General features: G+C 49.4%; 1 protein-coding gene across 16 annotated transcripts in view; it reads left to right on the forward strand.

Moving 5' to 3' along the window:
* TNS3 (tensin 3) overlaps positions 1-22,563 on the forward strand; it is a 223,416-nt gene that overhangs the window by 186,796 nt on the left and 14,057 nt on the right. For all 16 annotated transcript variants that reach the window (XM_060415058.1, XM_060415061.1, XM_060415059.1 and 13 more), the window contains 4 exons: positions 13,528-13,699; positions 15,090-15,691; positions 16,794-16,880; positions 21,198-21,329. In XM_060415058.1, the coding sequence (XP_060271041.1) occupies positions 13,528-13,699; positions 15,090-15,691; positions 16,794-16,880; positions 21,198-21,329 (993 nt within the window). The remainder of the gene's footprint in view (positions 1-13,527; positions 13,700-15,089; positions 15,692-16,793; positions 16,881-21,197; positions 21,330-22,563) is intronic.

Consider the following 22,563-nt stretch of genomic DNA (forward strand, 5'->3'; position numbering starts at 1 on the left):
TAAGTGCCGCGCCCAGTCCCTGCTCTCTGCAGCCTCTGGCCACGTCTCCGCTGATGCTGAAACCTGAGCTCTGGGGCAGTGGGGGAGGGGAGGCATGGGAGTGGGAGGAGGTGGGATGCCAATTCCCAGGGCCAGGAAGGGCAGGGAAGTCAGGACTGGGGAGGAGGGTGACTCTTCCCAGAGTCCCCTGTCACTTGAGGACAGCCCTCAGGTCCAAAGGCTGTGGGACAAAATGCCCCAGCCCCAGAGCTTGAAAGGCTCCTCCTTCTAGAAGAAAGCCATGCTTTGTCTTTGCTGAGACTCACTGGGGCAGAGGAAAGCCTGGTTTACAGATGTGCGGCTTTCCGGAGGAGCCGGGGCTGCTTCCCAGCACAGCACATTCTTTTGCTGCAACCGAGAAAGCCCGCCTGCCCAGTTCCAGGGCTGTCCTCCACCCCCAGAGCCCCTGAGGGATCTCAGGCTGCCCCGAGGGCGGAGGGCCCCCAGGCTGCACCCAGGTGTTCCTGTTTCTTAGGAGAAGCAGTGCTTTTACGGAATGCAGACAGCCTGCCTGAGGAGCAAAGTTGGGCTTTCACAATGAGTTTTACTGTCTTGCTCACTGTTGGAGCAATCAGAGGGAAGATTTTAGAGTCCAAGATTGTAAAACAAGACACAGTCACTGAAATAACCTGTCTGCAATATTAGCAGAGCTTCTGGAGGGTAGAGTGTCTGGGTCCTTCCCTGTGTCTTACCTCTGGAACCTCCGAGATGAGCCAGGCAGCACCGTGGGCCCAGGCTCTGAGGGCAGCATAGGTACGGGACATACTTGGATCAAGGGGCCACCCTGGGGCATCTGTGCCTGAGGACCCCTTACTGTTCTGTGTCCTGACTCTGGGCTGACACAGCGCTGTGTGTGTATATTAGCTGGAAGGATGGGGGTGATCAAGAGGAGAGAGAAACACTCCCTCTAAGAAAGGCAAGCCCAGGTCAGTGAGTGGTCCTCCTTCTCACTCTTGCCAGCCTGAAAGTCTTGTGTGTTCTCTCTTTGAGGACTGGGAGGATTTCCCGCTATTGAATGGATGATAATGTCGTTCAACTAGAGACATTTGAACAGAAAATGACAGAGATGTCATTTTAATACAGTATATACACGATAGTAGGTTTCGATGAATTCCATATGTATGACAATAAATCAGAACTTACCTGGTTAGGATGGAAATATTTTTCTAACTCCAAAGGTAAATTTAAGAGCGTTTTGGTCCACTTATATCAGGACAGTGAGGTCTTTCTCTTCTTCTGTTGGTGATGGTGGCTGGTAGGATCTGGGGAGCCAGCCGGCCTCCTATGGACGTTCTTTCTAAGTGGAAGTCAAGGTCCTAGGGCTGCAGGCGACTCCCAGAGACCCTGAGCTTTCCCACATGAGGGGAACTCGCACAGCAGGCTCTCTGAGATAGTGTTATGCTGTATTTGGAGGAAAGAGGCGGATACTATAGCGTAGGGTTGTTCTGTTACATTAAGGCTACTCTTTGTGGGGGTGCAAAGGACTCTTGTGGAAAGAACATAGCTTCCCAGTCATAGGGATGAGGTGACTGCCTTTGAAAAAGTTCCTTAACCTCACCGTTCAGCATCTCTTTCCTCATCCATAAGGCTAATAAGTCTGCACATGGAAACCTTTTTCTGAGGATAAATCGGCTGTATATGGCTTGGCACAGTGCCTGGCAGGTAGTAGTAGGCACCCAGCAAAAAGCAGCTATTATTCTGATTTCTGAAAAGTTGTTGTGTGTGAAATCATCAGGATTTTAAAACGTCTTTGTGAGAAGTCGTGAACATTCAGATCTGCACCTGTAGCCACCACAGCATTGCTCTGAAAGCATAAAGTGGGACTTGGGTTTGATGATCTGCGTAAGTTCTAGGCAAGCAGTTTACACATTACAAACTGTTAATTGACGTCCTAACTGTTGCATACTTTGTCTTTTCTCTCTCCTACCCTTCAGTTTCCCCTCCCTATATTTTAAGAAAGCAATAAAATAACCTCCAAAGGCATAACACTGCTCAGGTCAGGTGAGTTGGAATCAGCTAGATTGGGTGGTGGTGGTGGTTTTGTGTTTGTGACTGAAGGGTGTTGTTAAGTGCCCTGGAAGCTGGTCTGCAGCCGTCAGTGGCGTGTCCAGAGTTGGTTCTGAGTCCCAGTCACTCTACAGAAGACTCCCCTTGACAATCTTTACTCCAGGCATTCTCCTGTGACTTAAAGGTAACAGAATCATAGTTTACAGAGGAGCTGGGGTACGGAAGACCCCCTTCCAGAGACTGCACTCCTGCTCCCTCCTGGAGTGCCACCATCCACTTTATCCTGTAGATTTGAGGACACTGGACAGAGAAATCGGGGAACCAGTTCAGCTTCTAGTCCTCCCACTAAACACCTGGGGACTTTTGGCCTGAGAAAGCATCCTCTGATATCTGATAGTGCTTACTAGCCTCAGGGCGGGCACGTAGTGGAAAACGTGGGCAGGGACCAGCCACTCCAGGTAAATAAATGAAGTCCAGGTAGGATCTTATAAACTCGGAATGAGAAACAACAGAATGAGTTGGAGGGACTGGGGTTAGGATATGATTAGGATTCAGCTGGGTGGAGGACCCAGGCACGCATGGGACTGCTAGCTTTCCTGGGTGATTTGAGTGCACATAGAGAAGCTTCTAGAATGCCATGGGACTCCTCAACAGCTCTGAGAAGGTGACAGAGCAGAGTCTCCTCTAGGACAAGATTTGATCCCGGATGGTGTGGGTCTCAGGGTCCCTGCCTGGTGTGTCTGTGGGTGGGAACAGACCTGATGTCACCCAGCTATCCCCCTGCCTCAGAGCACACGCTCTGAGGCGCTCCCATAGTTTTCTGACTGTCCTGTAGGTTCCACTGCCTGTTCGCTTTCTAGTTATTGGTGTGATGAGTGAGTTTTAGGATTTATCCTGGACTTTCTTGATATTATGTTGTGAGCTATCAATTCTGTCTCAGCTGATCTTGTTTGAGGCACTGCTCCTACCCGAGTGCAGTTCCAAGGCTGCGTGGATTATTGGATGTTTAGATGCACTTTCCAAAGACCTTGCTCACTTGGGGGAGGAGCTCGTGTGGCTCTCCTGCTCTGCCCTAACCTCTGCTCTGGGGCCTAAGGCTGGGTCGGGGAGAAGGCCGGCTCACCCTGCACCCAGCTGACTCAACCGTGGTGGAGAAGTCTGGCTTCCTCCTCCTGTGAGGTGGGGTTGATATGGAAGGTCAGCTTTCCACTGGGCCTTGCTAAACATGAGGTGGGGTTGGAGTCCTGTGGGTGTTGGGTAGGAATAGGGCCAGCCAGTGTTGCGGAAAAGATTTTCTGCTATAAGTCCACTCATTTTCCTTTGATCAGTTTTGCTTCTTTGGTTAGATGAGCAGGCTTTTCTGGAGCTATTTTTGCTGACAGTTCTGGGATCTACCTGAGGCAATAAGGAAGTCAGGAAACTCAGCCTGGATGGTGTCCTTCCTCCCCTCCCCTCCCCACCCCCTCCCCTACCCACCCCATCCCCACCCCCCGCCCCAAAGCGTTCGGGTCCTTCTTTCCATCTGTCAGAGTTCCCTGTATGAGTGGTTGTGTGATGTATGGGACTGTAGTTGTAAACACAAGAACCAGAGAGAAGTGGGACTACTCCGTCTTGGCCAGAAGCGCAAGTTCCCAACATTATTATTTTCAGCACTGCTAATTCAGTAAACACTCCCTGCACAAACACCTCCCATGTGCTGGGTAACTGTGGACACCAAGGTGGAGCAGGCACAAGACCCGTGGCAGGCACTTCACTGGCGGGTTGCAGAAGGGATGCACAGGAACCTGAAATATCCAACGAAGGACAAGAGATACATAACAAAGCTAGTGAGGAAGAGGGATTTAGTAGAAGGCCTTCCAACAATCAAATCCTTGTGTGGAATGTGAAGCCGTTAGCTTGAGACAGAGTCCTCTTTCCTAGAGTAGATGGGGTCGAGGTAGCACGTGGGCAGTTTTGTAATAAAAAGATAAAAACAGAATACCTGTTGCCACCTCACGGCTGAGAGGGAAGAAGGGAAGGCTCAATCCCAAGGCCATAGCCTTAGAAATCTCCTGAGCAGGATAAGGGAGTGGCTCCAAGTTCATCTGGTGGGGAGACCGAGACCCCTGGCAATCACCTCCCCAGAGCGTGCCCCAGCCCTTTGGAAGGGGCACCATCAGTTCACACTCCTGCAGAGTCAGGGGCAGCACGGACCCAATTTCCCCAGGCCATGGAGACCCCCTGGTCCCTGTGTACCCAGTCCTCAGCGCTGTCACCTCTGGGAGACACCCTTGTCCTTGTGGGCAGACACCGGGCCCCCCCTGGGAATGAGAGATGATCTCAAGCATGTAACCCAAGGCAAATGGATTGTCAGATCGCCATCCTTTTCTCCGTACCACAGAAAGAGGAAACTCTGTGTTCCTGGAGTAAGTGAGAGCAGGCCCTGGGCCTCAGATTCCTGGGTCTGCCCAGGACTTCATACCCCCAGGGTTTGTTTTGAGGCCCAAGGAAGCCTGTTAGGTACCACACAGGTAATAATTATTGGTAGTGTGTTGATAATTTATGAAGAAAGCTTGCTTTTTCAGCTCACATGGTGAAACTCCAACTTAAATTGTGCCGCAGCGCCTGGCACTGCAGTGAGCCACCTGTGTTCACCCAGGACTTCTGGCCGGGCTGGTGCGACCTAATGAGGGTTCACGGTGCTGTGCTCGGTCGGTCTGTCATCAGGGTGATTTAGAAGGACCAGGTGAGATACGGCTGCCTGATTCAAGTCCTGGTTTTAGACCCTGAGCGGTGATAATCTCTGGAAAAGAGCAGACTTCGGGCTTCTGAAATGTGGGGAGAAATCGGCCGCCTAGGGCCCCAGTTACTATGTGGGCGTGGTGTTTAACCAATGTGGGTCTCCAGGTCCTGCAGGGGTTTTGAGAGGTAAAGTTCCTATGAGGATATCTTAAGAGTTTTGTCCTTAAATCCTACACAGGAAATAGGGCTTGCTGGTCACAAGCAGACACTCTCTGACTCCACAGGAGGGTTTTAAGCCCTGGCCCTCTTTTGGAATATGATTTTGAATCTCCAGTCTCCATGGTGCAGTCCTGATGAGAGGATGCTGTCACGGCAGATGAAGTCACCTCAGGGCTCCTATGCCAGCAGTCTTCACCAGGCTGATGGCTCTTTCCGGAGAAGGTCCAGGACACTTCAGCATGAATGGTGATAGTTTAGTTGCTAAGTTGTGTCTGACTCTTGGAACCTCATGGACTGTAGTCCACCAGGCTCCTCTGTCCATGAGATTTCCCAGTCAAGAATACTGGAGTGGGTTGCCATTTCCTTCTCCAGTGGATCTTCCCAACCCAGGGATCGAACCTGGGTCTCCTGCATGGGAGGTGGTCTCCTGCATTGCAGGCAGATTCTTTTACCGACTGAGTCACGGGGGAAGACCTTTGCGTGAATGCCACATCTTGTTTCCACAGGAGGGCCAGAGCCTCTGGGGCTTCTGCCTGAAGGAAGGAAGCAGTTTTTCTGAGAATCTAAGACTTCTAACCCAACAGGGAGTCATGGGTGCAGCATCTTCACCAACATAGATGGGGCCTCATCTCTGCCTTCTGCTGACAGCTTACCTGTTTCTGGGTAAATCTAGTGGCTTGTTAGGGTGACTCCCTCTCTGTCATCCTCACTACCCTCTTCCTCTGCAAGTGAGTTATACAGATTCTCCCTCTGCTTGGAAACACTTTCTCTGGATTTTTTTTTTTTTGGCTCAGTTCAAGGAAAGCTTCCCTGTTTCAATGCCTCTTTTCTTCCCTCTGGCGCCATTTCTCCCCATAGCCTGACAGCTGCTGTAAACATTCTTGTCTACCTGGATTCCTGCTGGATTGGAAGTAGCTTTTTTTTTTTTTTAATAGAATCTTATTTATTTAAATTTTTAAATTTTTGGCTGGGCTGGGTCTTTGTTGTTGCACACTGGCTTTCTCTAGTTGTGGCTAGCGGGGACTACTCTCTAGTTCTGGCGAGCGGGTTTCCTCGTTGAAGGCTTCTCTTGTTGGGGAGCATGGGCTTTAGGGTGTGTGGGCTCAGTAGCTGTGGTACATGGGCTTAGTTGCCCCACAGCATGTGGAATTTTCCCGGACCAGGGATTGAACCTGTGTTCCTTGCATTGGCAAGTAAATTGCTAAACCACTGGAAGTAGCTGTGAGGCAAGGATCTTGTATCACTGAGGCTGGTTTCTGTTGCAAGTATCCAGTCCCAACTCAAACGTGAGTAAAGGAACAAGAAAGGAGGACGTGTGATTATTTACATGTCACACTTGGAGCAACCCAAGTGTCCCTCCACGGGCAAAGGATAAACATACCGTGATTCATCCATACAATGGAATGTTATTCAGCCTTGAAAAGAAAGGAAATTCTTACACATGCTACCACATGGATGCACTTTTTTTTTTTTTTTAACAGATACACCTTTAAGACACAGCCAGACACAAAAGTACACACACTGTGTGATTCCACTTGTGTGAAGTACTTAGAGAAGTCAGATTTATAGAGACAGAAAGTACAAAGGCAGGTGCCAGGTTAGGGGGAGGAGGGGGTGCAGAGGCAGTGTTTAATGGCGACAGAGTTTCAGTTTAGCAGGATGACGAGTTCTGGAGATGGGCAGTGGTGCTGGCGGCACAGCATGTGGGCTGCGCCTAATGCTTGTGAGCTGTGCACTTAGAACTGGTAAACCGTGTTGTGTCTGTTTCACCTCAGTAGTTTTTTTTAATGGAAATATAAGTGAGTCTCGGAGAGCAGTTCTGGCCTCAGTTTGGTGTCGTGAAGCCTCATTCCTCATTTCTCAGTCCTCGTGGAAACTCCCTCGGACTCTGGGAGTGGGGGTCTCCAGTATCCCCAGGACCTCCAGCCCCAGTGCTGTTAAAGTCTAGCAGGAAGGAGGGAGTTTGTTTCCTGAGAGCTTACTGCAAAGCCCATTTTTGAAAGATGCTCATTCTTTACAGGTTGCTAAGAGTCCTGGTTAGTCACTTGAGAAACTGGCCTCGCTTAGTGCATCATCAGAGTAGAGACTGCTTGGAAAGACTCATTGTGAAGCAAAAACAGTTTCCAACGTTGCCACATTAGAATTCCCTGCACAGCACCAATGGAATAGGGGCAAATGTGTTTTCTTTCCAGCATGTTTGACTCAAAACCTCTGAATAGAAACAAGACATCTTCAAAGAATAAGAAGAAACAAGATCCCGATTGTAATGAGCTCTTTTATCTGCATTTTCTGATTCTTCTGTGTTATTGAGTAGAAGGAAAACTGTGGGAATAATTCCAGTTTGGATGGGATCTTCGTGGAAGGCTCTCCCATCTGTTAACAGACAGGGGCCATGACTGCAGTAGTGGTTAGGGCACTTCAGCTCTGTTGGAAGCATGAGAATGTTGATGCTTCCAGAAGAAAGACATTTCATTCTTGGGAGAGCACTCCTAGTACTTACTGGAAATGGTGACCTTAACCCATAGAACACATTCATATGATGTGATTCTGACATAAAGATTTACAAAAGAAAAAAAAACTCAAGATCTAGAAAGTATCTGTTTATCCATTTCGGGGCTGTTGATCACTACCTTCTGTGTCTGTAGTGTATTGATGAGGCTAGAGAGGCAAGACTGATTTTTGACAAAAAAAGAAAAATCTTCTACGCAGCGTTGTGTTTTTAGTCTTCTGGGGTTTTTCTCTGTTTGACTGTCGTTATATCCGGCTGTCTGCTCATCTTTCCCTTGCTCTCAAGAAGACTGGTTAAATAAATGGTCTGTTGTTCATAGACAAATATAAAAAAAAACAAACTACAAGATAAGGGCTCCCTTTAAAAGTTACTACTATTGAACTTCCCATACAATCTTGCATTTAAAAATAATATTTTAAGGTTAGAGCTAGACAACAGAAAAAGGACTATTTTACCTATGAAATGTTTTCTGTAAACCTCATGGTAAGCATAAAGCAAAAGTCAAGAGCTGAGACTGGAAACATGAAAAAGGGCATGTATGCTTAGTTGGGTCCTACTCTTTGTGACCCCGTAGACTGTAGCCCACCAGGCTCCTCTATGCATAGAATTCTCCAGGCAAAATATTGGACTGGGTCACCATTTCCTCCTCCAAGGGATCTTGCCAACCCAGCAATTGAACCCATGTCTCTTGTGTCTCCTGCATTGGCGGGCAGGTTCTTTACCACTGAGCCACCTGGGACTGAGCAAATCACCACGGATGAAAACCACCAGTTTACAGAGGGAAACAGAAGCAGAAGGAAAAGAAACAACGGAGAAGTAGATCTAGAGCTAAAGAGACCCTAGAAACCATCCTCTTTGATCCTAATTGATGGATCCTAATGGATGAAGAACCTGAGGTCCCAGAGGTTGAGAGTATATTCCGTGGCCTATGACTCATGGCAGAACCCAGACTAGAACTTGGGGGTCTCTGCTCTCCTTCCCTGGCAGCCCCAGTTTCAAATCCAGAAGTAGAGGGAAAGAAAAGAAAGATTTGTTACTGTTTCATTTTGCAGAACTCTCAAATGTCAGGGAAGGGAACTTCCTGATTAACTACATCATCCCAGGAAGGAGGGACGGGGGGATGGAGATAAATAGATTATAGATGTGAAAGACAGGTATTAAAGTTCATATGAAAGATTTAATGGCAATTTATACTTATTAGGAGTAAGTAATATATGAGTGAATAATGTTTTATACAGTTTATGATTTTCTTTAATGTAACTAGGAAGACAGGAAATGTTGATTTTCTTTTCGGTAATGTTACATGCATTAGTTAGTAGTGGTACCTGCATTGAAGAGAACAGTTGTACGGGAATGAACCTTGCTGTTTGGGCCCCTCTTTACCTTTTATGCCTGGCCATTCCCTCCTGTGAAGGCCTCAGCTTCTGGGTCAGGCGGCACCAGGCTCTGGAGGACAGGGAGCTAAGAGCAGCGCAGGTCCCCTTTCTTCTTGTTAACTTACACCATGTGATGTAAATAATGGTGACCGGAGAGCAAATGTTCCCCAGCTTCCCACAGAACCTCCTGCCGTGGCCTGAATGAGAGCATAAAAATAGACCTTTTGGGAAAGAGCCTGTGACCCTCTCTCACCCTGTTCTGGGTAGAGGAAGTGCAGGAAGGGGAAGCCGAGGGGAGAGGACACCGGACATCCTGGGAGCCCCGAGGGAGAGTCAGGCGCCCTCCTCTCAGCCCTCAGCCCAGGACCATCTGCTCAGAGAAAACCAGGAAGTGAGGGGGTTGATTTCCAAACACTGAAGGCATTATGTGCGCTCCTTTGGGTATCAGTAGGGAAGAGAAAATGAGGGAATGTGGTGAGGAGGAACAGACCTATGGCTTTGCCAGGAGGATGACCAAAAAGCTCCCAGATAAACTTGGGCACCAGAAATCCGACGTGCAGGGGGTGTCCAGCAGTGTCCGTGTAGGCCTTAGTGCCCCTGCACCTGTGGACACGCCCTAATGGCAGCTGTGGCCCTGGAAGTCACGCTGTCCCGGAGCCCCTCATGTAGTTGGTTTAGGACAAACGGGCCTGCTGTCTGTGGTGTCCAGAGTGGAGAAGAGGCAGCGGGGACTGATGCCTGCTTCTCTGCCCTCATCTCGAATGGCTGTCGCTGCACCCCTGAGCCTCCTGGGTCCAGAGCTGAGAAGATAGAGCCCTGACCCTGAGTCCCCAGTAGGCAGCAGGGCCCATGGACGGTTCTCCTTTCAGAAATTTCATGTATTCAGCTGTGAATGGCAAATGTGCAAGTTGAACAAAAACCAGTCAGGACACATCCTTCCTGCTCTTGGTGCACGCGCACTTTGAGAAATGAGGCAGATTCTTGCAGAAGGGTCTGCAGGCTTGACTCATGCGACGGGTGTCTCCATCTGTACTTGAACTCAGATTTCAGGGTCCTTCTCCAGCCATGTGGGACCCCTCTTCTCATGTCTCTAGATTCCCAGTGGGGCTAGGGGGCAGTGCGCCACTGCTTGGAGAATGAAGGGTGTCCCCTTACCTCCCACGAGGACCCACTCGTAGTACCCTTTGCATCTCTGAGCACGCGGAGGGACCAGGAAGCCGGGACTTCCACTCTGAGGTGCTGGGCTACCCCCTTAGGGGTTAAATCCTGTTGCCCTGGCAGGGGCTGATCTGAGCAGAAGGCACCAAACCCAGCCACGTGCCCCAGAGCTGGCTCTAGCTGAGTTAGGAACAAAGCCACTTTCATGGGAAGCACTGTGCTTGTTTTCTGGAACAGGCAGCGTGATAACAGTACAGACTGGGATCTCGTTTTCCTTTGGCTTCTCCTTTGGTGGGACTCCTGTGCACCACTTGAGGGTGGTGTAGGATTCCTGAGGTAGCTAGGATTCCTATGGCCCCTGGACTCGCCCGAGAGCAACCTTGGTAGCAGAGGAACTGACCCTGTGAGTAGGTACTGTGTGCATGCTCGTGCCATTTGCTCACGGCCCATGACATACTCAAGCAGCCCTGAAGCAGATGTGCTAGACTTAATGGATAAATCGTTTTTCTTTTCTTTTAAGAATGTTTTGTTTATCCATTTTTGACTGAGCTGAGTCTTCACTGCTGCGTGTGGGCTTTCTCTGTTGGCAGCAAGCGGGGGCTACTCTCTAGTTGCAGCACCTTAGCTCCAGGGCATGTGAACTTATTAATTGTAGCACACAGGCTTGGCTGCCCAACGGCCTGTGGAATCTTCCTGGACCAGGGATTGAACCCATGTCTCCTGCACTGGCAGGTGGATTCTTAACCACTGGACCACCGGGGAAGTCCCAAACCATTTTTCCGATCTTTGGCGTGCTGGATCTGTGCTGCACCTTGACGTGGGACTGTAGGGCTGATGGGCACAGCGTCCTCTCGCTTTTCGCCAGTCTCCTGAACCATATCTGCATCCTTTCTCCTGCCCTGTACTCTTCCCTCTGCACTTCTGCTAACTCATTCATAGCATGACTGACCTGAGGCTCCCACCAGCTGCCAGTCCAATGGAGGGGCCAGCAGTGAACAGTGGAGGCTCCTCTTACCCTGTGGGCATGGAGCCCCTGGATGGTACCCAGTGCACCGTTATACACATACCCTTTGATCTATCAGTATCCCACCAGTCTTCCAAGATACTGTCAGATACCACTTCCTCCAGAAATCGAACTCTATCGAGATAGAAACATTTCCTCCTGCAGGTCTTTCTGGAGCTCACAGGCTGCAATTCACATGCTCCCTGATGCAGTGCTGATTTGAGTGCTAAGAGCTAGCTGGTGCTCAGCAAATGCATTTCTGAAGTAGAAAATGAACACAGGCTGATGTAACTGAAGATGTAACTTTATCATCTGGAAGAGAAGTGTGGGTGCAGAGGAATATCTGAAACACCATGCGTCTTTGCTTTTCTGTCCCACTTCAATCAAAAATATTGAAGGATGGGCTTTGGAGACCATCCTCTTGGTTAATTAATTCAACAAACATTTATTTTAGAACATCTGCTGTAGGATGTTGTGCTGGCATGAGGGACAGTTAAACAGCATAAATAGGATGACTGCATCTGCTCTAGGAATTTATAGGTGAGTCATAGCAGGAGACACACTAGCCCTGTGTGTGTCACTGATGTTAGCACACCCAGCTCTGAGTGATCATGGAGCATTTGCAGCTGGGTGCAGGAGGCAGCGTCCATCCAGGGGCTTATAGTGTATTTTGTACCAGTAGAACAGTAGCACTCTACTTTTCTGTAATCAAAAGTTTACTAAAGGTTTAAAAGAATTAACACAGAATTTGGATACCACCCTCCTCCCAAAATGGGACAAGTGCTCTGTTTAAGTTTGTCATTGATTTTCCAAAGTTCTACTATTAAGTGACTAAGTTACTTGTCTTTTTATTTATCCTGCTTAGATTTCATGATTTTTTTTTTTTTTCAGCTTGTGGCTTTAGATTTCTTTAGTCTATTTTGGGAAATTCTCAGTAAATATATTTTCCAGTATTGATTCTGCCTCCTTGAATTTCTCCACCCCTTCTTAAATTCCAATTATATGTGTTAGAATTTTTCATCATATCTCACATGTCTTTCTCCTCTTTTCTGTATTTTCCATTCTTTTCCTCTCATGGCTTCAGGCTGGATATTTTTCTCTGGACCAGTCATCATTCTGCTGTCCCTAGTCTGCTGATACAATCATTGACCTAAGTAAGGCTTAATTGTATTAATGGTGTTTTTAAGTTTTAGGTTTTCCGTTTGATTATTCTTAATGGACTCCAGGTCTCTGGTGAAATTTTCTCTTGTCTTATATTTTCTGAAACATTTTCAGTTTGGTGCTGGGTTGCTTAGTCAGTTGTATCAGACTGTTAGTGACTTCATGGACTGTAGCCCACAAGGCTCCTCTGTCCATGGGATTCTCTAGGCAAGAATACTGGAGTGGGTTGCTCTTTCCTCCTCCAGGGGATCTTCCCAACCCGGGGACTGAACCTGTGTCTCTGGCATCTCTTGCATTGGCAAGTGAATTCTTTACCACTAAGCCACTGGAGCTTCCCATTTAAAATCTGTGCCTTTTAACGCCAATGTTTGTATTACCTGTGGTGTGTTTTCTTTTCCTTTTTTTTCTTTTATTTTTTGTTTTGTTTTTTATGTTTTTGTTTTGTTACCTAGAATGCCTGTTCAGTTTTTTTAAATAAATATTTTATATTGTGTCCAAAAATTATAGATAAATTGATAGATAGATGTTAGATGGTTGGATAAATGGATGGCTGAACGGATGGATGAATGGATAGATAGGTGGATGGACTATGATGGATAGAGCTGAGTAACATGAGTAATGTGAAATTTTTTAACTTTATTATTTTCTGATCAATCCTCCCTTGTTTTAAGGCAGAAAGCAAAATAACTTGTATTTCTCACAGTGTTATTATTATTTATTGACCATGGTAGATTTGTCTAGTTCTCAAAAATTAGTTTTTAAAAATATTTTGCATATTTTAAAAAATACCCAGAAATAGTAATGATGCTAGACTGTAAGCAGGGTGGACATCTTGTCAGTGGAACATGTGAAGTTGCCTGGGGTTTGTAGGTGTTAGGCAGGGTTTCCTGGTGTTTGGCTTCTCATCCCCCCTTGAAAAGAGTCAGGCCAGGTGGTCTCTGCACCTCCTAGGAGTGAAGACACTGCAGGCAGGGCTCTGTTAGCAGAGGAAAGTGTTAGCTGAAAGCACAAGACTCATCAGTTGCCCACCCACCCCACAGCCGCTGGTTTGCACTTTCTTTGGTTTGCAGGGAGACCTTGCCGTTTCTAGAGGGAGAAATGGTTTATCTCAACGGGGCGGTAAGTGTATCAGACTAACTGGCCGTCAGCTTACTCACTGATGATACTCATGAGTATGTGTTGACAGCTGCAGGGACCAGCCAGCTATTTCTCCTTTGGAAATGTGCTGGGAAAGAGGAGGCTGCACTTGGTGGAGTCAGGTCTCCTCCTTCTGCAGCAGAAAGCTTCGCAAGTGGCACTGCTGCTTACAGTCTATTCATGTTTCCTTGCTCCAGAACCCCGAGGCTGCCCTGAGATTCTCAGTCATTCTGTGGGGATGTCAGAGAGCCCTGTTGGACCCAAACCCACGATGCTCCGGGCCGACATGCCCACAGCGCCCTCCTTCCAGCGGGCATTCACGTCCTCCTGCACCATTTCTGGGAACAGCCCCAGCCAGCGGAGAGGGAGGTAAGGTGGCCATTGAACCAAACACAGGCTGCTCTTACAGACCCCAGCCTGAATACCACAGAGGGAAGAGCGGGGCAGGGGTCTCGTCCTCCACATGACACCGGGCCGCCTTGTGCACTGACAGCCATCAGTCTTCAAAAATGCAGTCAAAATAAAAACTCCTCTGTCCACCTTCACTTTAGCAGGTGGGGTGCTCAAGGAACAGCAGCCAGTTAAGGACCGTGAAGGCATTGTCTGAGCTGAGGCTGGAAAAAGCGGTGCAGCGGTCAGGCTAGGAGCGGGCCTGCCCAGGGCTGCAGGTTGAGGGTGGGGAGGGCAGGCAGAATGCACTGCTCTCAGGGGAAAAAAAGGAATTTGTGTTAGTGTTTGGGAAAGCCTGGGGTGTGGGGGCGCATGGACAAAGAGAAATGTCCTATTTCTGCTTCACAAAGGACTGCCCTTGTGCAAATTCACATGCTCAGGGTAGGAATCATTTCTTAGTGTTTTACTTGTGGGCACATTGCTCTACAGTTACCATCCTGAATCCCACCTAATTTCTCTACAGAAAAAGGGGCACATTGCGTATCAGGACTTAACATTACACACACAGCAAATAGGTGTTTGCTAGTGAGATATACATGTTACTTGTCTTTCTGTATTTCTAGTTTCCAATATTTTTTATAATTAAGCTTATTCATTTTTAATTGAAGGATAATTGCTTTACAGTATTGTGTTGGTTTCTGCCAAACATCAACATGAATAAGCTGTAGATATACCTATGTCCCCTCCTTCTTGAACCTCCCCCAGTATTCTTACTGTTGGAATTTCCCATTTCTGATATGGTAATCTCTTGTGTTCTTACTGGTATCCTTAATTAGCCGGTGGTCCTGCAAGCACTTATTGAAAATCGACTGTGTGAGGATGTTGGGCATGGGGAAGAGGAACCCGGGGGAGGGGGTTTAAGCAGATACATGGGTGGTGCCTGTGTGGTGGGACCAGAGGAAGGACACCGCTAATCCCTGTGCTCACAGGGACACCGGCAGGGAGGGCTTCAAAGTCAGGACACAGTGGATCTGCAGCTTGAACTGAAGAGAAGAGGGGACTTTGCCAGGTCAGAGTGGGAAGGAAGAGGCACGCAGGCTGTAGAGGCAGGGAGGGCCGCCTCCCCTCCCTGAGGTTGTGGACTGAGCATCTGGGGTGAATGGTCAGGTGGGAGGCTGGAGAAGCAGGGCCTGAGTTCTGATGTTTGGGAAGCCCCACGCTGCTGCAAGGGGAACCTCAGTACCCCGCCTCTCATCCCCATCATGTAGGAATCGATGCTAATTCCCAGGCTAATTAGACTAATTCCCCTAATTAACCAACGCTAATTCTCTCGGATATGTCATTGTCTCGCCGTTTGTCCTTTGAACAGCCCTTCCTCAGCTGAGCACCAGTGGGTGGAGACCAGCCCCAAGTCCACGCAGACCCTCCTGGGAGGCAGCCGGCCTGGCAAGGACGGCCCCGCGCGGCCCCACTTCCCACCCGCCGACCTCCAGACATCCTTCCACAGCCCTGAGCTGTCCCTGGCAGAGCCGCTGGAAGCTCTGGGTCCCCCGAGCAGCCAGGCCTTCCTGAGCTTCAGCACTGCCTCCATGGCGGGAGGTGGGCTCCCCGCCGGGGAGGACCCTGGGGCCTTGCTGGCCAATTCCCACGGAGCAGCCCAGGCCCCTGGCAATCCACTGACAGCAGCTGAGGCTGCCGACAGCAGCTTCCTGTCCCACAGCTTTCTCACGGTGGCGCCTGGACCCAGTGGCCACCACAGTCCGGTCCTGCAGGGCCCGGGACTGGCTCTGCCCGGGCAGCCGCCCCTTCCCGAGAAGAAGCGGACCTCAGAGGGAGATCGGTCTTTTGGCTCCGTCTCGCCATCCTCCAGCGGCTTCTCCAGTCCTCACAGCGGGAGTACCATGAGCATCCCTTTTCCAAATATCATCCCGGACTTTTCCAAGGCTGCCGAGGGGGCAGTACCTTCCCCAGGTAGGTGCATCTCCATGGGTAGAGGGCCCATCCTTGTGCTCAAGCCTGCACTCGGGCAGGGAAGCACCCTGGGGTTATGGCTTGGCCTGCCCAGTGAGCACCAGTGCTATTACTGGGCTGAGCGCCTTGAGAGAAGAATCCATGGCCTTCATGGGGGCTTTTCTATCTCACTGCAACAAACATAAAGTTAGTTACTCAGTCGTGTCCGATTTTGTGACCCTGTGGACTGTAGCCTGCCAGGCCCTCTGTCCATGGAATTCTCCAGGCAAAAATACTGGCATGGGTTGCCATGCCTTCCTCTAGGAGATCTTCCCAACCCAGGGATCAAACTTACATGTCCCACATTGCAGGCGGAGTCTTTACTGACTGAGCCCCCAGGGAATCTCAGCCTAGCCCAAAGGAAAATTCCAATCTAGAGCTGCCTCTTAATTCACCTGGGCTTGCCAGGTGACCCTAGTGGTAAAGAACCCTCTTCCCAGTGCAGGCGACATAAGAGACGTGGGTTCAATCCCTGAGTTGGAAAGATTCCCTGGAAGAGGAAATGGCAACCTGCTCCAGTATCCTTGCCTGGAGAATCCCATGGACAGAAGAACTTGGTGGACTATTGTCCATAGAGTCGCAGGGTCAGACGTGACTGAGCACGCACGCATTTCTGCATTATTCACGTTAGATTTTGTTCAACAGCAAAAAACGCCGACATCCACGGTGGTTCTATTTTTTTCCCTTCCACTTGGAGTCAGTGTTCTGTAATAGTAATTAAAAAAAAATTAAACATACATTTGCAATTTAATTATCTCATGTTTCAAGTGTAGAAGAAAGAATTAGACACTGATAGGAGTAAGGGACGTCAGCCTTGCTCTGCGTGCCTCCTGTCTTTTGTGACTAGGTGTGGGTGAAACGGGGTGCCCGATCGTGGAGGCGTCCTGCTGTGTGTTTTCTGTTATCAAGCAGGCACTCCCTGCTCCGTGTCAGGCTTCTCCCTTGTAGTTAAATAGAGCGCTCTCACCTGGGGTGGGACTTTGAACTTCTAGGTCCCTTTGAGGTGAGAGGTTGCAATAAAAAAATGCCCTTCATAGTTACTGTTTTTAAATTTGTTTTGCAGATAATCCAGGTGATAAGCACGTGTCTGTTAACTTTGTTCAGGACACATCCAAGTTCTGGTACAAGGCGGACATCTCCAGAGAGCAAGGTGCGTGGGCCGGATGAGGACCCTGTGTCTGGGGTGGGAGCATCAGGGAGGCATCACCTGGGGATGGATGAGTTAGAGCAAGGTCTGCACTTCATTACCCACTTCGGGAGAAAGGCTGCAACCTTTAAGTTTTTATTGGAAAACATCATTCCTAAGGAGGGAGCCAGCCAGGAAGGGCACCAGCCATGATCATTCCAGTGTTGGGGTGTAATTTCTGGTGGCTTCCACCAGCCAAGGTCTGGCCGGTGTTGCCCGCAGTGGCCGCAGATTGTGATGAGATGTCACGGGTCCCAGCCTCAGGGGGAAGTCACGGGGAAGAAGTGTCTTTCTTATTAATGGGCATACCTGCCTGTGCCACATCGGAAGGACAGAACTGCCAGCAGCCTTAGCCCAGCTCTCACACACACAGCACAATGACTCTGGGCGTGCAATTCAGTCTTAAGACAGCTGGCGAACATGAGAAATTGTTAATACTGTTGAGCAGCTAAGTTGCATGTCACTTTTTACTAGAACATGAGTGTAAGAGATGTCCCAGAAGGAAGCTGGCATGCCATTGAGGGTGGTCCCTCTGGGACAGGCCCTTCGGCAAACAGCACTCACTCCTTCAGCAGAAATTCCTGGAGTCCCTGCAAGGTGCTATTGCCCTCCCTGAGGTGATGACACGGCCGCCTGTGGGCTCATCACTCCCAGGCGTCTCTCGGAGAGGATGACATGGAACTGGCTGGGGGGCTGGCAGACGCTGGTCAGGATGCCCAGGAAGGAGGTTCCCTGGGATGGGTGGCTGGGGGTGCTGGACTGAGAAAGGGGATGGCGGGTGTTCCAGAGGCCAGGCTTGCTAAACGCATGGTGAATTGCCACTCTGTGCTGGGATCTCAACTTGGGGAAGAAACTAAGAACTGCTCTCCTGGGGAATTCCTCAGAAATGCCTGGATGTGAATAGTTAAATGCCTGGAAAACAGCGCCGTCCAGCTTTTTCATAGAAATTCTTATACTCAATTAGGCAGATAATAAAAATGGTAAGAATGTGCCTTTCTTCCCATGAGCTCAATGGACCCATTGTCGTGTCATGTGGGGGGAGCCCTCTTGGCCCGAGAGGCTTCTGAGTCCCAGAACTGGCCTTTGTGCTGTGTGCACTCACCACGTTTCAGGCTCTGGCGTGGCCAGACGCTCCGTTCCCGGCCCCTCCCTGCTCTGGTTGCAAGAACCCCCTGACTGTGGGCCTTAGCGCTGGTGCTCAGTGTCTCATCCAACCCAACAGACCCTGAGAGTGCTTGTTGAGGACCTTGTTCTAGAGTATTCTAAACAGAGCATCCTACTCCAGCGGCTCAGTCTTTCAGACCAGGGTGGAGGCTGGGCTGGACTGTCTCCTTCTCTGAATGAAGAGGCAGGCTTGGTTGGAGTGCGCCCGATGGGTCCTGCAAGACAGGGATGGCACAACCTGCCTCATAGGGTGTAGGGGAGAGACTCTGGGTGGAGGGAACCTCCCTTGTTGGCATCTGCTAGGCAGTAGGAGCTCTTGTTGTCATTTGACTAATCTTGCTGTGCTTAGTTGCTCAGTTATGTCTGACTCTTTGCGACCCCATGGACTGTAGCCTGACAGGCTCCTCTGTCCATGGGATTCTCCAGGCAAGACTACTGGAATGGGTTGCCATGCCCTCCTCCAGGGGATCTTCCCAACCCAGAGATCCAACCCAGGTCTCCCGCACTGCAGGTGGATTCTTTACTGTCTAAGCCACCTTAGCCACACATTTAAAAATATTTGTTTGGGGTGGACCCCATCACAAAATAGCTAATATGTACATGGGGCATTGATTTTTCCAGTTGAACTCCAAAAGTGGAACCTCCTCTATTTTCTGGATATTTTGTGCAGACAGCACCTACACAAATGTATGCTCTGGTGGGTGTGCCAACTTCTCCAAATGGAAGAGAGCCCCTTGTGGGTTTTGTTGTAACTGCTGGGATGTCCCATTTTCTGGCAAAACTGTGATGAAATTTCAGGGAGATGCAGGAGGGGCAGAAAACCTATTGCTTGTTTTGGGGCACAACTGTTCACATATTTCTATGGAAAGGTTAGTTCCTTGGGAGTTTTTTTTTAAAGTGAACATAAAAAACTCAGGAGAAAAGGGGCTCCAAAGTAAAGCAGAAAAATTTTTTTAATTTATTTATATCTGTCTGCACTGGGTCTTCATTGCTTTCTGTAGGCTTTCTCTTGTTACAGCGAGCCAGGGCAACTTTTCATTGTGGTGCTGCATGGGCTTCTCATTGTGGTGGCTTCTCTTGTTGTGGAGTACAGACTCTGGGTGCTCAGGCTTCAGTACTTGCAGTACTTGGGCTCGGTAGTTGTGGGTTCACAGGCTTAGTTGCTCTGAGCGCAACATGTGGAAACTTCCCAGACCAGGGATCGAACCCATGTCCCCTGCATCAGCACACGGATTTGTATCCACTGTACCACCAGGGAAAGCCTAAAGTAGAAAGTAAGTATGACTGTACCAGCTGTGCTCTCTGGTCTCTGCTCCAGCATCCTTGAAAGCTCCAGCTGCAGGGAGAGAGGAGGTAAGGATGTGGCTGCTGCCCCTGCAGCCACGTGGCAGACCTGGCCTTGCCCCTGGAGGTACACTAGCTCGTTCTCACAGCCTCAGCAAGGGTTCATTTCTGTTTCAGAAACAATGAGTCCAGCATGGCCCTCAGGCTCTCTTGTGCCCAGGTGGCCTGGTGATGGGTAGAGAGGGGAGGCGTGAGAGGATAGAATGGGCCAGAGAGGAGCCAGCCTTCTCTCCGCCACCCAGAAGTCTGCTGCCCATGAGGCTGGGGCACTTCTTTGTACCACAGTGAAGTAAAATCATGACTTACAAAGAAAAGGCTCTGGTGAGGTTATCACAATTGAAAAATATAACTTCTGTAAGTGATCTTTCCCCTACTTTAAAAAAATAACATGGGTTCAGCCCCCATAATCAGAAAACATGCTATGAGACAAGACCTGCTGCATGGGCCTGGGTCCCTGATGTCTGTTCCCCACCCATCTTGAGGGGGTGGGTACCAGAGCAGCAGGTGGGCTGTGGCTCCACGTGTCAGGCTTGCACCCCTGGGGTCATACCAGACCCCCTCCCCTTAGAGAGTGTGTGCTTTCTTCCGCTTCTTCCCCACCGTGTGCATAAGCTCGTGCTTGGGGCCTGTCCTGCCACGGGCTGGGGCAGTGCATGGAAGAAGGCATAGAAGAAACTGCCTGTGTTGTCTGCAGCCAAGCAATGCCATGTTGTAGGGGTGGGGCTGGAGTCAGGGTACACAGAGGGCCTGGGACAGGGGGCTCTCTGGGGTTATTTCCTGTTGCTGACAGTGCTTCCAGCCACTCCCGGGTTAATGTCCGGCCCACTCTACTCCAGACAGGGCCCTGGGCTCTACAGAAAGGTGGCAATTCCATGGCTATAATTGTGCAGTGCTTTATACTTTAAATCCCTAGTTTTCTTTTTGTAAAATGTATAAAAGAAATCTTGAGAGATGTTCTGGTTACTGGAGAAAATTCTCACTGGTGTCTGGGCCACGTCAGCTTGAGGATACTATGATGCTAACCCATCCCTCTTTTTTCCTGTATCCTGAGCCCAGGACCTGGGAGGCTGGACTTTGAGCTTCCAGGGGAGAGATATTAGGGCTGCCTGTGCACCAGCCTCCCTGGGGCAGATGGCAGGTGCAGCGCCAGGTGCATTTCATGGCCCTCACTGGCCACATCAAATAGGGGTTCACAGCCTCGTCCAGACTGGAAACAGCTGGCCACAGTTGCCACCCCTGCCTCAGAGCCACAGGACGGAGGGCCATCTATGGCCATCCCCTGGGCCAAACCTTGGGACTTTATTAAATATTCAGTAACTTTGAGGGGTACATCCACAGTCTTCAGGAAGTATGATTGGAAATTTCTTTCCTCCTATGGAAAGTTGAAAGCGCGCGTTCTAAAATCTCTAAGAAAAATGCCACGCAGGGAGCTGTAGGGCAGGGCTACGCTGGGGACCAAGTGGCAGCCCTGCCTGACTTCCTGCTCCGCGCGCTGTGTGCGGAGACCTGGTCTGGCTGGAACCAGTGGGCCTCGGTTTCCTGGGCTGTCAGGTGGGGTCCTCATTTGGGCTTCACAGATGCTGTGGGGTTAATGGGAATTGCGTGTGAAGGCAGCACCTTTGTGATCTGAACGGACGGGGCACCCTGTAAAATAGAATAGGCCCCAAGGAACTTCTGGTCATTGCAGTTTCCCTTACCCTTGTCACGGCCGTAAGTGGAGTCAGGCCGTGGCGTCCCCGGCAGACACTCACGTCTGTCTGTTCCCCTTTGCAGCCATCGCCATGCTGAAGGACAAGGAGCCCGGGTCATTCATCGTCAGGGACAGCCACTCCTTCCGAGGCGCCTACGGCCTGGCCATGAAGGTGGCCACCCCCCCGCCCTCTGTCCTGCAGATGAACAAGAAAGGTGGGTCCTGCTCTGCTCAGCGGGGCCTCGCCTGTCAGTTCCCTTCGTTCCCATGAGGTGGTGGATGACTTGCAACAGCACTCATAGGTTTTCCTCTTAGTATGTATTTTTTTAATAAATAAATTTTTATTTATTAAATTTTAGTGTGTATTTTAGGGTGTATTTTAGTAAGTACTGTCCTAGCTCAAGAAGGAAGGTTAATTATTTATAAATTTCCTTTTTCTTTTTTTAACTTGTTTTGATGGGTGATCCATCCCGTTGTTCAGATAACAGAACAATAAAGCAAGGCCTCTGATCAGGAGTCTTGGTTTCCATTTTCAGCCCTGTCTGCCTCAGTCCCCTCTTGCCTCCTGTGGGTAAACATCTGTAATAAATTCCTGTGTCTTCTCACTATCTGTTCGGTGCACACAAATAGGCATTTTTCCTTTTCTCTTACATAGAAGGTGGCATACAGTATACATGGTTCTTGTTCCTACACCCTGTAGAGTATTTTGATGCATTGAAGATGAGGCCAGTGCAAGCCTGAAGTCTTGAGACTGTCCCTTCTCAGGGAAAAGGACAAAGACTGCCTCTGTCTCTCGTCCAACATTGCACTGGTGGCAGATTCTAGCTGAATAATGTGTAGTGCAGGTAGGGCTTCTTCTGACCTTTTTAATGTTTTCAGTTGTGAACATAACCAGGTACAAAAGAGTTTGCAGTGCCTACATGCATAGGTAAACATTATTATGAAGCCGACGTGCATGTATGCCACCACAGGTGACAGCCTTGTGGGGAAGCCCCTACGTGCCCTTTGCTGTGTTTCATAATCCATCACCTCCATGGCTTTTTGGTTCTCAAGGATACTGGATTTAACTACTAAGGCCTTTTTAACTAGTTAAGGCCCTTCCAGTGACCCTCTGTCCTTCTGACATACCCCCATTAGCCCGTGAGTGCTCCAGCTTTCTGAAAGCAAGCGTGTTTTAGGCTTACCTTGTACTTCCCCTGCTCCTGCCATTTCTCTAAAGATCCTTGGTTTTTTATATTGGGCAATAGTATCTAGAAACCAAAATCTAATCTCTAGGTTTGCTGTTTGGTATCAGAGTATCACTCCTTTTCTCTAGGACCTGAGCTAGGGAATGTGAAAAGTGAAAGTGTTAGTCACTCAGTTGTATCCGACTCTGCAACCCTGTGGGCTGCAGCCCACCAGGCTCCTCTGTCCATGGAATTCTCCAAGCAAGAATACTGGAGTGGGTTG

Source organism: Ovis aries, chromosome 4 (genome assembly GCF_016772045.2).
Source record: "Ovis aries strain OAR_USU_Benz2616 breed Rambouillet chromosome 4, ARS-UI_Ramb_v3.0, whole genome shotgun sequence".
In the NCBI taxonomy this organism is placed as follows: Eukaryota; Metazoa; Chordata; class Mammalia; order Artiodactyla; family Bovidae; genus Ovis; species Ovis aries.